Source organism: Cotesia typhae, unplaced genomic scaffold (assembly GCF_013202065.1).
Source record: "Cotesia typhae breed Kobodo isofemale line unplaced genomic scaffold, CoteBio_Ctyphae scaffold_13, whole genome shotgun sequence".
Classification (NCBI taxonomy): Eukaryota; Metazoa; Arthropoda; class Insecta; order Hymenoptera; family Braconidae; genus Cotesia; species Cotesia typhae.
In genome coordinates this window covers 3,160,983-3,182,486 of record NW_027423774.1, presented here as the reverse complement: position 1 = coordinate 3,182,486, position 21,504 = coordinate 3,160,983, and the positions used below count along the sequence as shown (strand labels likewise).

General features: G+C 31.0%; 1 protein-coding gene across 3 annotated transcripts in view; it reads right to left on the bottom strand.

The window, feature by feature from the left end:
- Soxn (SRY-box transcription factor soxNeuro) overlaps window positions 1–21,504 on the bottom strand; it is a 216,668-nt gene that overhangs the window by 25,274 nt on the left and 169,890 nt on the right. For all 3 annotated transcript variants that reach the window (XR_012480518.1, XR_012480517.1, XM_074254661.1), the window contains one exon: window positions 6,118–6,183. Coding sequence is in view for 1 of the 3 variants with exons in the window: in XM_074254661.1 (XP_074110762.1) it covers window positions 6,118–6,183 (66 nt within the window). In the remaining 2 variants the exon portion in view is untranslated. The remainder of the gene's footprint in view (window positions 1–6,117; window positions 6,184–21,504) is intronic.

Sequence of the window (21,504 nt, the reverse complement as noted above, 5' to 3'; positions counted from 1 at the left end):
ATCTCGTATCTCTCATCTCGTGTACACTTCTTCTTAGTTTAAACGCTGTCAAATTCTAACACTCCTCTAATATACAAGGTCAAAAAAATTAAATGTTTACAAACAGTTTAAAATTTTTATCAAAAAAAAAAAAAATCAAGCATTTTGGGCTAAGCAGTGAGTTTTTCTATCTATGTAAGGAGAATTTCATGTTTGACATTAAAAATGATCTTCATTAAGTGCCGAAATATTCCGGTAACTGATACAACATCCAGTACATCCAATCAACAAGTATTCATGACATAACACGGCGATCACTGCTGATGATTATGATCACGATCATCACAAATCGTGAGCGTAGGATGGTTTAACAACAATGGCCAGTAGTCAATTGAAAAGAGAAATTCTAGACGATAAATGTGTTATAAAAATAACAAAATGATCGTCAGAGAGTTGGGATCAAAATCCAAAAGGTGCCAAGTGTCGCAAGGGGAATTGCGAGGATGAGAATAGGGATCGAATTATAGTTCTTTCTCTTGAGTGCGTTGCATTGCGTGATGATTAGGACTAGAAGGGACTGATGATGTCAGGGGTTACGCATCCCCCGCAGCACCCGCGTCGAATGATGGGCCAATAAAATATTTATAGAGTCCATTCAACACCCCCTAAGGCCGCGTGCCGAGACATCCAGTCAGTTCACCCCCAAATGCTCCCCAGCGGTTACACGATGTTTACCCTCTGTCCCCAAGGTCTTTTTGGCTTCGAACTTCGTCCAGGTCGCTTTGCTGGACCCCGAATTTAGCGATCGTTTGAGGACACTAACTGTCAACGAACTCTTGTCTATTTCTTAATTTGGTTCTGATTTCTCTTTGTGGCGCGTTTGAAAAATTTTTTATTTGGTTATATGGCCGTATTAGGCTGTGTTATCATAGAAAATAATTTATTAATATTTTATCATTTTTTGAGAAATGTGTATGTCAATTATCATGTTCTTTTTTTTTTTTTTTTTTTGATTAAAATTGGTTAAACTAAAAATTAATTATAGATAAATTTCTTTTAAGGGTGAAAAAAAATTTTTTTTTTCTTTTTAAAGTATTGTGTTAAAATTTAACTCTATATTGTCTTAAGTTACAATGTTTTTTTTTTTATTTAATAATATTTATGAATTTTAATAAAAATATCCTGTAATTACTAAAAAAAAAAAAATTTTAATTTTCAAATTTAAAAAAATACCAACATTTCTTCCAAGCTAACATATTTTAATGTTTTTAATAGTTACAGGAAATTTTTATTAATTTTTAACTACAAGATATTTTATTAAAAAAATATCAGATGGCGGCTCACCCATATTTCGTTTAATATGGCCAATTTTCATGTCATGCCATGTTAGGACAATGTCAAAAATTAAATATATGAATAAAGCTCATTTATTAGGCTACCAAAAAATTTTTTCACATGTTAATAATTTTTCTTGATGAACACTTGAAAATTTTGATGAATATTTTAAAAAACCAAAAACACAAACCACTTAGCAGACTAGTAATTACTTGACGCGCAGTCGCATACATCCCGTCGTTGTGCTAAAACACGCGGCCCATCGATAAATTGCGACTTCCGCTGACGATTTGGCCGCGTGTAATTTCCTGTCGGTCACCCTGGCATTCGATAACGTTCGACGAGGCCGTCCATTGCCAGATACTGACTTGATGCAAATGCGACACACGACATATGCCTGTGATCTGCGCAAATCATCGCTGATGCTGATGACTACCCATGCCAGAGCGACAGAGAGAGAAAGAGAGAAAGACAGAGAGCGTTGTTTAAAAGCGCAATCGGAAATTGCCCAGATGACATTGATTAAAAGTATTCTGTTGATGCTCTAACTACCAATCGGCTAATTATTAATCGGTAGCCAAAGGATTTATGCTGTTATTATTGTTATTATTTTTACTAATTCATTGGCCATTAGCCATCAATCGCATCATCATTTTACGAATAACCATTTAGTAATTTTCGTTGAAAATCATCGTCAAAATTAGAATTGACTGATTTTTTATGATAAGACCAAAGTCAAGAAAAATTGATATTTGGAGAGAATTAAATTATAAATCACCTAAAATATAAAATTTTTAGAGTTAATCGGAATATTCTCAATATTTTTTGACAAAAAGTTAATTGAAGAATATTTATTATTTATTTTTAAAAAATCAAAAAGTAATCAAAGTTACTGAAAATTTTTGACGTTTTCGTACCTGAAAAACCTTTAATGTTTGCTGGTATTGATAGTGTTTATAAATATTTTCAAAAATAAAATTTTCCAGTTGTTATTAATATAAAGAATTGAGAATTAAATTAGAGGGTTGGTAGATACTTTTAATAACCTGAGTATTATTAATTTCTATCGAGTTAAATAAAAAAATTTTTACATTAATTAGATCATTATTTTTATTATTTAATTATCTTCGTGCACCAGGAATTCTTAGTCAACAAAATTCTCTTACTTTTATTTACCGGGAATAAGACACATCGAATATATGACCACAATAAATACTCAGGCTATAAGACAGACATTCTAGGAAGGATAAAATCTAATTTATGTTAATCCGATGATAGGGCTGGAACCGCAGATCCAAGTCCAAAAAGACATCAACCTTCGAAAACACTTCGTTCCTTCCTCTCACTCTCAATATCCTCTAGCTATGATGCTATATTCCCGATTCTCTTCTTCGATTTTGAATCAAAAACTACATAACATCCAGAATCTAAAACCGATTGATTTTAATTAGCAGAAGAACAGAATAACCAGAAGCCCCATTTAGTCCTCCAAGACCTCGAAATTAATATCATATCACAAAAAGAATAATTAAATAATAAAAAGGGCAACTAACGACGAAGGAGAGTGCGCCTGTAGCTGCTGGGCAACTATTTGGTGGGTCGGTTTCTCCTCGAGTGCTTGTTTTGCTTATCTAAGACAAATTTGCTGTCTTGTAAGCGACACCGGAGGGTCGTTTGACAAACTGAGGGGCTCCTTGCGCGAAACGATCTCTTCCACAATCCACGAGTAGCCTCTGGCATGCTTTATACTTATACTTACATTTATATTTATCCTGTACAAGTATAAGTATACAGTGTACAGTACATAGAATAAATACTTTTATCTTATTCTCTTTACCTTTTTGTTCTTTGTTTGTGATGTTCCACAAACGATTGCGAACAGTTGTCAAGATTTCATCTAATTTGTTCAGAACTCCGACAAATTACCGTGAAATAATTTTATTATATGGTTTGATCCAACATATTAAAAAATTTTATATGTTTATATCTGACTTTAGATGGTATGATGTGCCTATATATAATTTTTTATGTCTTGATATGGCAATATTTGACTTAATATATCCATAAACAGCCTTATATAATTTTTAAATTAAATATAGTATCAAAAATTTCCGACAGGTGGCGCATGATCGCTAAATTGTCTCGTTACAAGAGAGTTAATTTCGAGGAATTAAGATATAAAAATAATTTTTTTTTTTATTCTCTCAAAGAGCTAAAATTGATATTTAGTGTAATTAAATACTAAACTGATTATTTTTTATACCACATGATAATTATAAATCCTTATATAAAATTGAGATGAAATGTATGTGGCATCAAACTATTCGTAACGTGATTGGTCGAATATATCATGAGCATGAAAATATATGCAAACGCTATAGTAAGGCGCGCGCTTGCGCGCGCAAATTTGAATTCTAGTTTCTTATAAAATATATTGTTAGATTAAAAATTTATTTTTTACTCTCATATATATTGACTGATAAGAATTTATATTATTAGATCAACCAATTTGAGGTCTGACATGAAAATTAGCCATATCAGAAAACTTTTCTATGGATTCTATTATTTTTTTTGCTTTCAAAATTAGGTGCTGCTTCGCAAGCTATTATTGCTTCTATTCTCAATTCTCACACACTCTTCATACATATATACTTATAAGCGTATACATATATGTATTAATATAATAGGGAGCACATGCCCCCTGTCATGTTACGAGGGACCCCAGGAAGCTACCGAGGGTTATTTATTTGACCGTTTAACGGTCGGGTATATATAGTTTACTGCCTGTCAAGATGAAGCGCATGTACGAAAGTGCGTTCATTCGTTCCTTATTGTTTTTCAAATAAAAAATCAAACTTTTTATACGTCAAGCTTCGATAAGACTTTAGTACCCTGTCATTTTTTGTAATGGTTAATGTTTACCGTTGAAATGAGATATCGCCGCTGAAAATTTAAAACCAAAAACTCTTTTTTATAATTATTTGAAATTTGTAAGATTAATCATTTTTTACAATGGAATCCTAAATTTTTACCACCTTTAAGACACCTTCGTCATTAAGAACAGGCGAAGAAAAGAAGCTACAGGTCTTCGTAATTCATTAAATCAACTCTTTTCACAAAAGTTTGGTGTTCAAAAATTCTACCGAAACTTTTCTTTGGTCTAAAATTTTTGCAGGTAAAAAATAGTCTTTTGACGGACCAATAAAAAGGATTAATTTTGAGAATTTTCTACCTGTCAGCTAAATTCTTTAAAATAACAGAGTCAGAATGAAATGAACTTTTTAGTTCTTTAATCAATTTTTACTTTTAAAATTCAAAATATATTTTTTATGAATGGTCTGAGGCTTCAATTTTTAACCATTAGTAAATCAATTTTAAATTGAAAAAAATTACTCGATTCAGAAAAAATTTTTTATTGCTTCTTACTAAGAAAAAAATTTTACGGATAAAAAAATGATTTTTTTTTTTTTTTTTTTTCAGATATTTATCGTTATTACTAAAGCAATTATTTGATTATTTGTTAAATTAATTTTTTAAACTAGAAGTTTAAAAAAAAAATAAAATCAAAAATAAAACTGTTTTTATTTTATATACTTAACATAATAATTTTGATATTGCTTCTGGGAGGCCGGTTGCGCCTCCCTTATTAATAAAGATAACTGTCAAAGAAGAAGGATCTGTTGTAAAAAAGTAAATAGTAAAAACATATAAAAGCCTATGATCTATGAATAATAATCTCCAGGAGATGATACACAGCAGGGTGTGACCAGTAATCATCATACTAGAAAAGATTTCCTGGCTCTAAACCACACCTCTTAACTTTCCACTACTGTCTTATCCAAAGACATATTTAGTGTTTAGTGGGTTTAGTTTATTTATCCGGCAATAAGCTCCTCTGCATCATAATCGCTGCAGCGATTAACATTCTTTCCAATCCAAGTTAGGATACTGTGTAAACAAAACGCCAATTTTTGCTTTCTCTTCCTGTAAGAGACACAAAATGTCTCTTCACAGGCGATAAATACACTTTGGATGAAATATTAAGTACCTAGTATGTGATACGCTTGCATAGATTGAAGCGATACATTGATTGTGTGTTCATATTATTCCCGAGTGAGTGAACAATAAATATATAGGAAATGAGGAAAGGCGAAGAATAACGGAAATAAATCGTGTAAGCCGCAAAGGACGTCACACGATGACAAACGAGCGAGGGAGGAAAAAAGGAGGAGGAGGACACGGGCGTCATCACGCGAGAAGTGTAAGTGACATCTGATAAAAAGGCGATGGTAATCGCTAATCGTATTAACTATTTCTTTCGTATAAATTATATCTGTAATCTTTATCTTATTATCCTTAACGTTTCAATTATGTATACGGTTTTAAGAAGATTCATTTTTATTTTTTTAAGCTCGGTTAAAACTTTACTGAGAATTTAACGATCGTGATTTCGAATTTTTAATGGTAGTTTAATAATATCGGTTTATAGAAGCACAAATTAGAGAAAAGTACATTTTTTTGTTATAGAAAAAACAATTTCAGCAATTGATATTTTTTTTTATAAATTAGTTAAAGTATTATCTTTATTTGTTGAGAAATTAACAATAGAAAGCATTAAGATAAAATTTTAAGTGAAAAAAAAAAAATTAATTTTTTTTTACCGGCCCCGAGAATCGAACTCCATTTGCCCGGATAAGAGTTTTACGACCTTTGTGCTTCTCTAATGTAAATTTGTTGACTTACAGCCGATTTGAAAAATTTTTGGTGATCATTGAAGCCCTTTGAAAGGCGAACAAAACTTACCAGGCTCGAACGGAATCCGAATAACAGCCAGTCTCAGGATTCAACATTTTTCGATCGCTCTCCGACCTGGAAAGAAAAAAAAAAACATGTCATTTTTGTTGAAATTTAAAAAGCGACACTTAAAAATTAGTTATTAGCGGCGACATTCCCACACATAACAGACAATACAAGTGTGTCATGTCTTTTAAAAGAAGTAAATGAATATCGAGTGAGTCCTCACGCAAGTGGAGAGCATGAATGAATACGTAATATGTCTGTATGTCACCGCAGTCCATGCAGACAGTGATTTTCACCCTTTTGCCATAGTATGTAGCGTCCCCTGTGCTGGCAGATGGGGTTCTCACGGTCCTCTCCTACCCCCGCAATTACCCTTGCAATCATATTAATAAATACCGCACACCGAAGGTAACGCCGACGAATAAACTGTCAAAACACGCGATTGAGTGAGAAACAAGTGATTTTTTCACCCTCCCACTACTGATTTATTATTTACTCTCTCTAGAATATTCAATAGGGAATATGTAAGTCAAAGGGGAAATAGTCAACGCATAATTACTATCAAGTGCATAAATTATCGCTGCTTATATGCATTAATAAACTTACATGACGGAAAATTTCAAACCTTTTTGTCGTTTTTATTTAATAATAATTATATTTACATCCACAATTTCCCAGATTGTTTTTTTATTTAATTGGACAACATTTTCTTGATCGGATTTTTGAATAATTTTTATTTAAAAAATAAATTTGTATACTAAAAAAATTTTTTTTTTAGAATTTATCTTTTAAAAATTTTCTGTTATCAATTTTGATACTATTAAAAAATTTCGTCACTTAAAAAAATTAATTTTCTTGGCTAAAAAAATTTTTTCTTTTTAAATTCCATGAATTTTTCAATCTTATTGAAAGTTTATTTAAAAAAAAAAAAATTAAAATGACAATTTTGAACAGTAATGATAATAAATTAAAAGTGACAAATAAAAAATAATCCGTCACTGTAATTTCCTGGTTCCGGTTCGACCCACTTGCCGAAAAATGTCGATCACGTTTGAGTAATTGACCGCTTATAAATAAATAAAAAAATATGAACTTCTCGGGAGTCGGTACTTTGTGGGAGTGAAATAAAACTCATTGCCCATCGATATGACGAGGAAGTGTAAGATATAATATGTACGAGTGTGTTTGGACGACACATTAAATCGGAAATGTATAATCTAGAGACGAAGGACTGGAGACATAATACATGTAGAGGAAAGTTTGTGGTAATTTATCACCGTGACAAGTCGTATTCGAGTCTCGGTACCCGGTAATCCTTATAAATTGCGTCCTCGAGATTCGCGTTGTCAATCCCGCTCCAATATTCAAATATATCATTACGAATATAAATATATAAATATAAATACTGAGTTTTCGCTAATAAGCTAAGAAATCGACTGGAATGCGATGGAATGAAAATAAATAATAACTCATGAAAATAATTTATGTGCCAGAATAATTATACAGAGAAATAATAATTACCAAATGTACAAAAGATAAAAGGTGTATCGTGAAGTGACCAGCGGCACAACTATGGGAACTCGCTGTAAGCTATTCCCCAAGTTAAATATTGTAATTAGTAGCCCGAGGGACAACCAGCAGGGCATGTTACTCACTTTACAGAGTACCCGGCTGCATTGGTCGCTTAAATTATACCTTTAAATCAAACTTGTACATATAATGCACTCCATACAACTACGACATACAGTCCGGCCAAAATTAACAAAATTTGTCCTTTTTTTTAAGTCCTGGCTTTTCGTATTTAATTGCGCCAACGACTGTTAATAATATTTCTTGCTTGAGTTTTCATGATTTTTTTTAGGGTTGGCTACTATTAACTTTAGGAATATTAATTTCAATCAGTCCTTTATTTCCCAACTGGAAAATAGTAAATATACAGTGGTAAAAAAATTATGGGAAAAAATGTTGAATCAAGAAAATCATCTTTCAGAATTTTTGGATAAATTGAGGAGAAAAATTTTTAATCTAAATAAAATTTTCTTGATTAAAAAAATTAAATTATTGAGTCGAGAAAATTATTTGTGATGATTAAAAAAGAAAATTGATTATTTCAACATTTTTTATAATTAATCCAATGGATCTAAGTCTTCACAATGTTTTTTTTCAATTAAAGATATAAATTTAAAACCAAAAAAATTATTTTTAATAATTTTTTAATCAGAAAAATTGATTTTTAAAAAAAATGTTCAGATCTACTTCAAATTTTTTTCTTACTTTAAGAAAAATTAAATCATTGTCTTATTAAAAATAAAATTGGAGTCTTAAAGGTTGATCATTAGGGTGAGTCAAAAAAATCGAATAATTTATTTTTGATTTTATACTCTGAAAAATAGGTTCGTAGACACCTAAAAAGAATTCTCTCCAAGTATAAGCTCTTAATTATAACGGGAAGGTCCTCCGCTTTGCGGGTTTCTATTTTTTTCGAATAATCAGATAAAAAAATTTATATCTCGCTTCCAACTGCTTGGAAAAATATTCCGTGGCATAGATTTTGTGAGAAATTGAATGCTTTACAAAAAAGGTCTCTTATGACTTTTTCAAAAACTCAACCGATTAAAAGATATTCATAGTTGAAGTTTGGCTATTTTAAGGAAAATATTCGTTTTTATTATGAATTTTATAAGTCGATGAAAAAAATTATTTCGGATTGCGGAACTCATGATTTTGTAGGAAATTTACTGCTCTACAAAAATGGTCTCTTATGATTTTTTGATTAAGTGAAGCCGTTACGAGATATTCATCGTCAAACATTAACGAATATCAATATTTCCAGTTTTTGATCAATAATTCGATAAATTTTAATTTAAACTATGAGTTTCAGGAAAATTTACATAAATTTGAGTTTCGATCGATAAAGAAATGTTATAATAAGTTAGATAAAGAATTATTGGAATTATCATTGATTTTCCTTGGAGAAATGCCTCAAGAAAAGATTTCTTTCAAACGTCCTGGTGCTGTTCATCATGCTAGATGGATGGCTAAGGCCATTTATAGTTTGAAAATGTATCTATTCAGAGATGAATTCAAACTCTCTCAGAAAGAATTGCATGGTCTTCGTCATTTCTGTATTTTTATAGTCACATTGTATTTAAAAGCTTGGTTTTCATCAACTTCTGCAACAACTGCTGCTTATCATGACTTGCAGTTTATGAAAAATTTATTGGAGTACAAACATATCAATCCTTTGATTTCTTCAGCTACGTGTGAAAAAATGATTTCGCACTTATGGTATTTGAGCGATGAACTTGCCATTTTATCACTGTTTGACGATGGCGTTCCATTAGAAGTAAAAAAAGTATTGTTGAAGCTGTTAATACTCGTGAAGGTACAGATTCTAAAGCTAAAAGATTTGTAATTGCTAAAAAGATTTGAATTCATTGGCGCAGAGAACTCTGAGTGACTTTGTGTCTAAAAAGTCATTAAATCTTTTCAAAATCTTCGATCTACCGTATGACTTTCTTGATGTCGATGTTGAATTATGGCCTACTAATGAGAGTTATCTCGAAAATAAAGAATACTTTCAACAACTAAAAGTTGTCAATGATTCAGCAGAGCGAGCTGTTGCATTAGTCAGTGAATATAATCAATGCTTGACAAAAAATGAAGAACAATTCCAGTACTTATTGCAAGTTGTCAAAGAACATCAAAAAACATTCCCAAATTGTAATAAAAGAAATTATTTATAGTAATAGCGTACTGTTATGTTAAAAATATAGACAATTATATTGCAATTGATAATTCAATAAAAAATTTATCTATAAAAAAGTTAAATACTGGTTGTTTCTCACTTGATTCAATACTTTTCATATTAAATTTGACAAAGAAATATGTCATTCACTTCAAATTAAACTAATCATTGGCTATATGTCGAAAAAAATGCTCTAATTTCTTGTTTTAATGCAATCAAACAAGCTCAAGACTGAAAACAATATTAAAAAAATTGTTTATAACATTTCTTTATCGATCGAAACTCAAATTTATGTAAATTTTCCTGAAACTCATAGTTTAAATTAAAATTTATCGAATTATTGATCAAAAACTGGAAATATTGATATTCGTTAATGTTTGACGATGAATATCTCGTAACGGCTTCACTTAATCAAAAAATCATAAGAGACCATTTTTGTAGAGCAGTAAATTTCCTACAAAATCATGAGTTCCGCAATCCGAAATAATTTTTTTCATCGACTTATAAAATTCATAATAAAAACGAATATTTTCCTTAAAATAGCCAAACTTCAACTATGAATATCTTTTAATCGGTTGAGTTTTTGAAAAAGTCATAAGAGACCTTTTTTGTAAAGCATTCAATTTCTCACAAAATCTATGCCACGGAATATTTTTCCAAGCAGTTGGAAGCGAGATATAAATTTTTTTATCTGATTATTCGAAAAAAATAGAAACCCGCAAAGCGGAGGACCTTCCCGTTATAATTAAGAGCTTATACTTGGAGAGAATTCTTTTTAGGTGTCTACGAACCTATTTTTCAGAGTATAAAGTCAAAAATAAATTATTCGATTTTTTTGACCCACCCTATTGATCATATTTCTAAAAAAAATGATCAGGGGTGTTTATCGCTTGGAATCAGTCATGAAATGATAGGAAGAGGAAAAGGAATTGGATGTTAATGAGAAAAAGGATTTAATGTAAGCCTTAAGCTGGGAATTATTCTGATGAGTAATCAGTGCGAGTGAGCGTGTCTATAGTAATGCGGACGGATAGACCCGCACCCTTCCGGTTCCGGTAAGTTCCGGTGTTCCGGTAGTAGGTTTGACTTCACGGGGATAGGGAATAGCGTTTCCGTTTTTGGCAATGGGATATACGCTCAGCGGAGCGGCAGCGACTGTAGATTACACGTATATGCCAGTGACGATGCTCGCACGATTTATATTTATGCGGACACGCGTCATGGAATGCGAGATATTTTATGGCAAACCGACTTAATATAATATCCTAGGTGACATGCAACGGGATATATTATTCCCACACTTATATTCTATTGTGTCAAACTCAACTCAACTGATCTAGTTGCTTAGTTTGTTCGTCCTGATTGTACCGTTAGTTTTATAGATAATGAGATTTTAGAGGAGCCGTGTCATCTTTCCTCAAAATTCTGATTGTTTTTTTTTTTTTTTTTTTTAATTACGGAAACAAACCTTATCGATACAATCAAATTTTTTAGCCTTATTAATAAAAAAAAAATTAATATTAAAAAAAAAAATTTTGAACAAAGAAAATATTAATAATTTTAAGGGATTATTTTGTCTTAAATTAAAGAAAATTTATTAAAAATAAGGAAAGTTTATTTTAAAAAATTAAAAAACATTATTTTTATTGTTTGAGATTTTTTTTCCTGAATCAAACTTTTTAAAAAATCATAAAAAAAAATTAGGGAGTGAAATTTAATTGTCATTATTTTTTCTGAAATTTTATTTTCCTTTGCATTGAATGATAATTTTTTTTTATTTTAATTTTGAATTAAAAATTGTTGCATTGGTTAAAAAATAAAGACGATAAAAAAAATTTCTTTCTAAAAATAAAGTCATAGTTTAATTTCTTAAAAAATGTTAATTTGATTCGGGAAAAAAATGTTTTTGATAAATTTTCTTTGTTTCAAGTAAACTCAGTTAATTTAAAAATTTTTTTAAATTCAAAATTTGTTCTCTTGAATAAAACTAATTACATTTTTTTTCTGTTTAAAAATAATAAAAAAATAAGATTTCACCCGTTTAAAAATGTAAAAAAAAAAATTCTTTTTCACAGTGAGCAACTTCCGTTACAAAAATACCAAAAAATGAAACTCCAAAAATTCTCGGAATAGATTTTATGGAAAAAGGTGATGCGACGTAATAAAACGGCGTAGGACCGCAGTAAAATCGAACAAAGTGAATTTTATTAGATGAAATAATATTTAGTGGTTGTTACTGCCTGTGCGCTCGTTAAAGTCGTCACCGTGTACGTATCGTGGATCGTGCGAGTATAAAAGTTTATAAGGTCGCAACGAAATCGGGGAAGGGAGGAGAAGAGGGAAGGTTGAAGCTCGAAGCTACTACTGTATGTATATTATATGTGTAACTGAAATCTCGACATATATCCACCCCCCGTTTGGTAAAATGGAAAGGAGACTGATGATGGAGCCTACCGCGTTCGCTACTACGTAGAATACCACCCCTTCTCTGGTCTTCTCTTTCATCCCCTGTCGCGTCGGGGGGCCAGGCTGCAGCTGCGTGCCCGGCCAGGTGTGCCCGCGTTGCCAGCTATTGTGTTTGTCGCCTAGTCCCCTTCCCCTTCAATATTTTTCTCTCTTTCTCTCCTTCTCTCTCTCTCTCTCTCTCTCTCTCTCTCTCTCTCTCTCTCTCTCTCTCTCTCTCTCTCTCTCTCTCTCTCTCTCTCTCTCTCTCTCTCTCTCTCTCTCTCTCTCTCTCTCTCTCGCTCTTTCAATATAGTAGACGTAAAAGTACTAGTTGGTCCTCTTTCTATTTTTATTTTTATTTTTTTTCGCTAGAATCTCATCGAAACTCATACCGTTTTTCAGCTCGTTCGCCGCAAGGGTGCCGCTGGCAACTAGACCCGCAATTTCAGAATATTTCGGAATTCCTACCGTGAAAATTTGACATTTTTTTTTGACAGTAAATATAAATAAATAATCACTTGTAGAAAATACATCTTTAAAAAAAAATTAATAATAATTATTGTTTTAAATATTTATTATTATTATTCTAAAAAAAAATATGAAAAAAAAGGTTCTCATAAATTTTTTTTATTTTTGATTTATTTTACTTAATAATAATTTAAACAAAGAAGAGATTTTGACCCAAATATTGAAATTACAAAAAAAGGTCCCTATAAATTTTTTCGTATCTTTGATCTTTTGTACAGAATAATGATTTGAACAAGAAATAAAACCTTATTATTATTGTTCCAAAAAATTATTTAAAAAGTACAGCAAATAATAAAAAAAATTTTTTAATAGCCGCGACATATCGCAATTGATTTTTCCGCGAATCTTTTGTCTAGAGACATGCTATAAATTTATACCTCTGCGTTATTATAATAAGAGTTATTATCGTAGATCGTAGATCGTAGATCGTACATCGGTACTCGGGATGAGCGAGAGAAATGACCGTAATGAAGAGGGGGTAAGCGCGGGACGTTGGAGGCAGTGGAAACTGCGGAAATGAGGATAGTTCCACGGAGCAGGACCGTCGACTTGGAATGGTGTTATGCGTTATGTGGATTGTACATTATATTATTTATATGAATAAAAAGAGATGTCTCGATAAGCGGGCGCCACACCGAGAAACGAGAATTTACAGAGTGACGGTGTTATTGCATTTATTTCCAGTTCCACGAGCCACTTCCGTCAGTGTGCGCTTGCGTTCAACCGATATCGCTCACTCTATGTATTAAAATATAGATACAAATGTTATGTATGTACTTAAAATGCTTCATGTGTGACTTTTGATACCATACCCGGTTCTATTCGTCTCAATGTGAAATCTAAATATATTTATTATATTTTATACTCCCGCTCTAATGGTATTCATAGGAAAAATTATTTTATTTTATAACGCTCATATTTTTATAATTTATGAGATTTTTTTTCTATTTGTAGGGAAATTTAATGCTCAAATTTAGAAAAATTTTAGTTTGGCTGATCAGATGAAGTTATTGTGTTTCGTGAAATCGATCATGACTTTATAAAGTCCCTCGGTATACGATTGAGAACAATGATAATCCATACTATATATATACAACTTCCAAAAATACTAAAAATTGTTCAAAGACCTGTAAATTTTCCTTAAACATTTATTTACAAGCCCAAATAGTGTTTAATAGTTTGGAAAAAAATAGATTTACTTTATTCACATATTTTGAACTTTCACAATAGAAAATTTTCAATATTTCCCAATAATATGTTTTTTGTAAATAAATATGTCGAGGAAATTTATTATTAATCGCTAATAATTTATAATTTTCAAATAAATTGCATTACTTACAATTTTTGAACTTTTCACTACAGAAAATTCTTAATATTTTTTGATATTTAATTTTTTTCAAAAATTTTACTTCTTCAATTTCTTATTTTGCCTAAAAGTAATCAATAAACAAAAAGCGAAACAGGGAGCAGTCGCTACTGAAATAATCCATAATACATACATCCATAAACGGTTCTCATTCGTCTTTCCACGAGCATACACTCTTTTATTTTTAATCCATACATACATACTGTACATCATATCAGAGGCAAGCATCGAGTAGAATCTTGAAGCACCCTCTTGAGTCTGGGTCGACTGATTTTTTCTTATTCTTATATCCTTCCATATCCACAATATTCTCGAAGATATTCGAGACACGCCAAGAGCCCCACTACATTCAAATTACACATTTCTCAATTCTCAATTCTCAACAAAGAATGCTTAAGTATTATTTTTAGAAATTTTTCTGGTTCTCGTGTAATATATGTTATATGCGGACGTCACGAAAGAGCATCAATACATCAATGCATTAATACACATACACGTATATATTTTTTAATACAAATAAGCACAACATGCGACGGTTTTCGAGTTACGCAAAAATCAAAAGTTTCCTCCTTAAGAAATTTACCTCCAGTGGGTTGCATTCCCCTCTTTCACCCTTAACTTATACTTAGCACATGCAGTCTCTGTAATTGTCCATTTGTATGTACATGGCCCAAACATCAGGTGAATAAAGCCAAGGTATTTAAAGTTAATGAATGATCCATTAAAAGTTAAGGCGAAATTGATGAAATGAAAGTCATTGAAATTTATTATATCACATTTACCCTTTGACAATAATTGTTGTCTTTCCCCTCGTAGTTTTTCGTGAGGATTACGAGTTGAATAATGCCCTCAACTTCAACAGTTGAATTTATTCTAATATAGCTGAGGCTTTGTATTATTACTTTCTTTCAATAAATTTTTTGTTTCGCTGCATGCTTTATTATTTGTATTATCTGCGAGTTCATTGAGTCTTTTAGGATGTAGGACTATAGAATTTTAATAAAGATAAATTATTCCTGTGAAAAAATTACCATATATAGCATATATGATGACTATATATGGCCTGATCTGGTCATATATTGACATATTAAATCAGATCAGGAGTTATAAAGCTTCATATATCCATTTATAATTTTTAATATGACAAGATATAATTATATCAGGCCATATACAAATATATAAGGCCATATATAAATTATATATGAACATAGGTCATATCAGAAAAATTTTCCGAGTCGTGTTAAATTATTTTTGATGCAACTAGTGGTATCATTACGGTTCTATTAAAAAAATGATCAACTTTTATTGCGACAAACTATATACTACAAACTCGTGCAAAGTGATTGACGATTGTCCGATTTGTTCATAGATACGGGAACGGGAGTTGAGTTAGAGTAGAACTGCAGGAACTCGTCACGCGACGTTTTTTTAACTCTATTTCATATATATGTGTACATGATGACGACGGCGATGATGATGAATATATGTACAATGTATCTTTATGTTAAGTTATATTATGTTATATGTTACATAATATAATGTATAAGGACACTCCCCTGTAAGTTGCGCGCGGAGATTGTTGAGGCTCAAGAAGCGGGGCTCAGACACTGCAGCGTTGAATTTTCAATTGATGCCAAACGCGTGCCACATTCTTTGTCCCGCAATAAAGGAATAAAAAAATTTCTAAAAGCTTGAATGAAACCTGTAGCGAGCTTATATTATGCACTATGTACTCAGTATACTTTCACTTGGTGCTTAATGTCTAGATAAAATAGCTTTGCTTTATTTTATTGTTATATTATCCTTACGTATTTTCTATTTGTTATGGGTGCCTTCTTTTTGATTCATATTTCGATCAATTTTTCAGCAACAAACGATCCATTGTTACCAATTATCGTCGATTTAATTGAATAGTTAAAAAGTAATTAGGTTTTTTTAAATAATACATTAAATTAAATGTCAATTGTTGAGTTGAATTTTTAATTTTGAAATTAAATTAAAACTTTTTTGTGATTATGATTTTTTGGAAAAAATTTTGTCCCAATTTATAAAATTTACCAATCATAAATTTTAAAAATGAAATTCATATTCTATTTTTAATAATTTTCCACAATAATAGTCCCGTAAATTTTCTCCACAATGGATAAATATTTTCAATAATTAAAAAAAATAGAATCTTTTGAAAAGTGTTATTTTACCTTGAACGCTTACAGATTTTATAGCATCTAATTTTCTTTCTTATCCCCTCTTTCTATAATACAAAATGTTTAATATTATTTGTAGCCAGCTAATTTCAGAATAATACATTTCTACCGTGGATTAACATAAAACGATTATTCTTTTCTCTTCTCCGAACAGAATAATGGGAGACAAGTTTTTCGCAAAACCCGTGGAAAATTCGAGCGTGTCTTTTCTTTATTCTCTATTCTTATATACTATTTTTACATTATATACATATATATTCTACATCCGAAATCTCATGGGCTGGTTCGGTGGTGACGGTTCTTGGAACACGGATTTCACAGTTACTAAGAACGCAGGTCGCTCGGTGGAAATGAAATAAGACCGCAGGTCTTAAGATTCTTCATCTCATGATTATGATACACTTTTAAAAATATTATTTTATCATTATTATTGTTATTATTATTATCCTACAACAATTCTAAAACTTCAAATTTTCTCTGTCCATTTTATTTCATTGCACTCAATATTAAACTAGCAAATTGCCTTTTTTTTTTTTTTTTAATTACAGCTCAAAAATAACTTTCATATAAAAATTTTTTACATAAAAATAATTCATTATTTTCCAAAAATTGAAAAATAATCACTTAAAATTTTTAAAGAAATTTTTAAAATTTCTTCAATAAAAAAAAATTTTACTCAAATTTCACATTTGAAAAAAACAATAAATTCAATTAAGAAAAAAAAAATTTTTTTCTCCAAAAATCAAAAAATAGTCTAGATGTTTGTAGAGTTCAATATCATGAAGCATAAATTTATTTCAATGCATCAAAAATAAAAAAAAAAAACACTTGACAAATTATGACTCCAGACAACCTTAAACAAGTGAAAAAAAAATGTATATATGTTCAGTTTCAGGTTTTATTTATCAAGCAAGCCAACCTAAAACCAATATATAACATGTGTCGCCAGCTTGCCAGTGAAATGTAGTCAAATATTAACCAAAAGTTTTCATCAAAGAGGCTATATTGTAAGACTAGTAGTCGGTGTTTAAATTTGCACTCATTATTTTTTTATTTTTTTATTTCTTAAGATCTAGGCGATACAAGCTGTAATAAAAATGTTGGACCGCCAGATTGGCTGTAACATGTCCATTTATACATCAATACAAAATAAAGGTGTAGATGTGTGAGTAATGTAAGGAGGAGTAGAAAAAATTTATAAGATAAATTAAAAAAAAACATTCTCACGACGCCTGAAAGTCTTGTGGAGAAGGTTATTTTAAAAATTCCTCTTTCTATTCTAGAACTAATGATGTAACTGGTGGGTCTTAGCCCAGGGGCGATCGACCGGAGAAATCTCTGAGAATAGTAGACAGTTGGGCGCCCGATTTTACTGAGAATAAAGATCCATCAGATATAGATATGTGTGTGGTGCTGGATATCACAGGTATGAACCGAGTATTTCTCGCGATGATGGACCCCTCGATCCTTTGCGTGTCCTCTTATACATATATATTTATATATATGTGTGAGTAGTAATTGTGATCGACGATCGAGGCTCGGGAGAGAAAGAGAGAGACAAATTCTGAAGAATGAGGGGAAACATCCGCCCTTGTGATCCAGGTTAGTCCCTGTTTTTCTCGCGCGTGCACCTGGGCCCCACCCCGCTTCATCATCCTCGACCGAAAATCTTTGGTGATGCTTCACCCGTGATACATGCTTTAAACTTTGATTTTCAACGTATATTTTTTCTTTTATATACAATATAGACAAATATTTTTTTGGTGTTTTGAGATTAATATTAAAATTTTTAATTGACTGGTTTTTATGTTTGATTAATATTTAAGAATTTATTGGAGTTAATATTTGGCGGGCGGATTTCCCTCCGGAAAGAAGTTTCAGTTTATTTATTTGAAATTTCGGACAAAGAGATAAAGCAGTGGAGTGTGAATTCCTTTGTTTGAACGGGCTTTGAAATTTTGTTGGGAAATTCACAAAGAAAGAGAAGTGGGGGATAAATATCTAAAAGAAAATTGAGGAAGTAAATTTTAATTAAGGATTTCAAAAAAAGTAGATTTTTTAAAAATTTCTTTCTGTGTATAATTTATAAAAAATGAGTCAATTTTTCTCTAAGAACCATTGTTGTCACTTTTATAACAATGTAACTTTCTGGTTAGTTTTATGATATATATTTATGAGACCAATACAAGGCGAGAAAAAATATGTTTTCTGTATAATATATATATATATGGAAATTATGGATCTCATACCATTTACCATCAGACTAGTAACATCCGATCACTTATCGCCTGACAAAAGATTTTTGAATTAAAATAATATATTTATGTATAACATAAATATATGTATTTTGTTATTCCAAACGTAATAGACTAGTTCAGATAAGATAGGCTGAAAAAAAAAAATTAATTTGATTCTCGAGAAAAATTCTTGAACCAAGAAAATCATTTACAAAAGTTTAATTGTTTTTAATAAAGTAAAATTAACTTGAATGAAGAAAAATTTGATGCAAAACTTTGATTTTGACTATTTTTGAAAAATTTAGAATTGTTGAAAAAAAATTTTTTTTCAAACGTTTGGCATTTTATGAAAAAAATTTTTTTTTGATTTTTCCGAAATGCGGGTTTTTTTATACTCAGATAGAAAGACTTGACTCAAGAGAAAAAAATTTTTTAATGAAAAAAAAACAATAAATTTTTTGAGTCAAGAGAAAAAATTCTTAGCTTAAAAAAATTTTCTTGGCTCAAGAATTTTTCCTCTTTTTTTTTCCACGAAATGTATCGTTTTCCTTGTAGATGTCTTGGTTCAAGAAGCTTTCAAGAAGTAATTTTATTGGTCTAAGAATTTTTCTCCTGTATCAAGTTAATTTTTTTTTTATCCTGAGATCTTGGATCAATACGAGTGCCTTAATTATCTGTTTAAGGTTTAAGCTTAAACAAACCCAGATCTTAATAGAAAAATTAGCAGTAATGGCCGGTATTGATGGCAAATTGTTGGGTCCAGGTATAATAGGAGCTCTATCTAGGTATACCGATATTGAATCTTAAATCTCCAGATCTTGGATCTATATACACATATATACACAGTCGGTCCTCAATTTCTTAAGCTTTCTTCTTTTTCCGCTACACATCATAGCTGGCGAGATATTCTGGGTGAGTTGGCGTTTTCCGATTATCGTGGGCTAGATCAAATAGCCGGTCGGTCTCTTTTGGTTGCTGGGTTGATGTCCAAAGAAAGAAGAGAAGTGGTATTAATAGAGGAGCAAAACGAGGACTAGGGGAATGCTGGATGCTGGATACCGGTTGAAGAAGAACCCAAAGGTGAATCCAGGGATGAAATCCGGTAGCGGCGAGCACGTCAACCCACGTTCGTGTTCATCGTACCGAAAAATCCCGCCGAGCCCAGCACTCACGTGAGCCAAATCTCACTTCAATATCTCGTATTCTTTTTCACGGACTCCTCTGCGAAGTATTCCTCTTCTATAAACGTGTATACATATATATAGTCGGAAATAATGACGCGAACCTCCAGGCTTATGCACGTGTAGGGAAAAAAAGGGTCTACTTTATCAAATTTCGAGCAATTTGTTTTCAGTACTTTTTCAGTAATTTTTTGTTGTACAAGTATGAATGAAATCAATTTTAGTGGTTCTATTGGCACTTGAAGAGCTCTTGATTACCGACTGAAGGAAAAAATTTTTAACTCCAGACTCAAAACTAAGAAAATGTTGTCAAGATAATTTTTACGTTATTTTTTTGGATTAAAGGTTTTTTTAGTAGTCAAATTCGTCAATAAATTTTTTTTTATTGAAGTAATTAATTTAGAAAATTTATTTACAGTCTTTTGAGTAGAAAAATGTCGAATTAAAAATTTTTGATTGATGGTTTAGGGATTAAATCGATCTCCTGCTTAGTCGACTTGAGTTGAAATGGTTGTTTTTTAGCAAAAAAATGCATAAACCGACTTTCCGCCTAAATTATGGTGTTAAGGACTTTTGTAAGCGTTAATAATTTTTTATTTGCAAGGATAAATGCTTTCAATATTATCGGAATGGCTTATAAGTTTATTTTTAAAAGTAAAAATTATTTCTAGATTTGTATATTGATATATAATTTTAATCAAGATTCTATTGAGTTTAAAAATATCAAATCATTTATTAAATAATACAATTATTACGTTTTATTATAAAATCATAAATTTAACAATTTTAAAAATGTATATTTTAAAGATAATCCTCTTAATTTATCAATATAAACAGATATAAATGAAAATTATTAAAATATGTTGTGTCTGGTACTTGAAAAGGTACACAGAGTCCCGTTGTCACACGATTCCTATTTATAAAGTCGTGACTCGCATGGTTGAGCCCGATTGCCAGTCCAGGTACAGGTACAAGTACAAGTACACTATTATTAAACTTACTATGCTGGATACTATACTGAAGGTTTTTATATGCAAGTGGAATCGCGAAACGCGTCTCTTTGTAATCATAATCATGTTTGTCGTTTATGTTCGTCATAGTCGCGCGACACGACAAGAAACCCACGAAAGCACGTGAGCTGAGAGCCCGATATCCTCTTTATATATAAATATATATGGACAATTTATAGTGTTCAGTGTTGAGTGTATATAGTGACACTAGCCGTGTGTTGCCACGTGCCACCTCCGATAAAGATTATCCGCGCACAAATTGTCCTACCACTCACCGTACGCACTGCTATCAGAAAGCTGTCACGTAGGCCCAAACGCACGCGACTGTCACGCGTTAAACAACAAACATCGCCGATATATATGCGTTTTTATGCACCGCCTTTACTTATAATTCTTCGAATTACGGGGAAATTTTTTTAACTCTTTCCGCAAATTAATCCTGTCAGGAAAATTTTTTATATATTGTAAAAATTTTTTTCCAAAAAATACCGTAAAAATGAGAGTAGGACATTCCGCAATTACTAATCTAATTACAATTCATAATAATTATTCACAAATAAAATGTAAAAAATATTGAAAAGTACTATTTATTTTTTCTGCAGTATTATTAAGATTAAAATTCATAAACGTAAAAAATTGATAAAATTCATAATTACTTTTTACTATTTTAT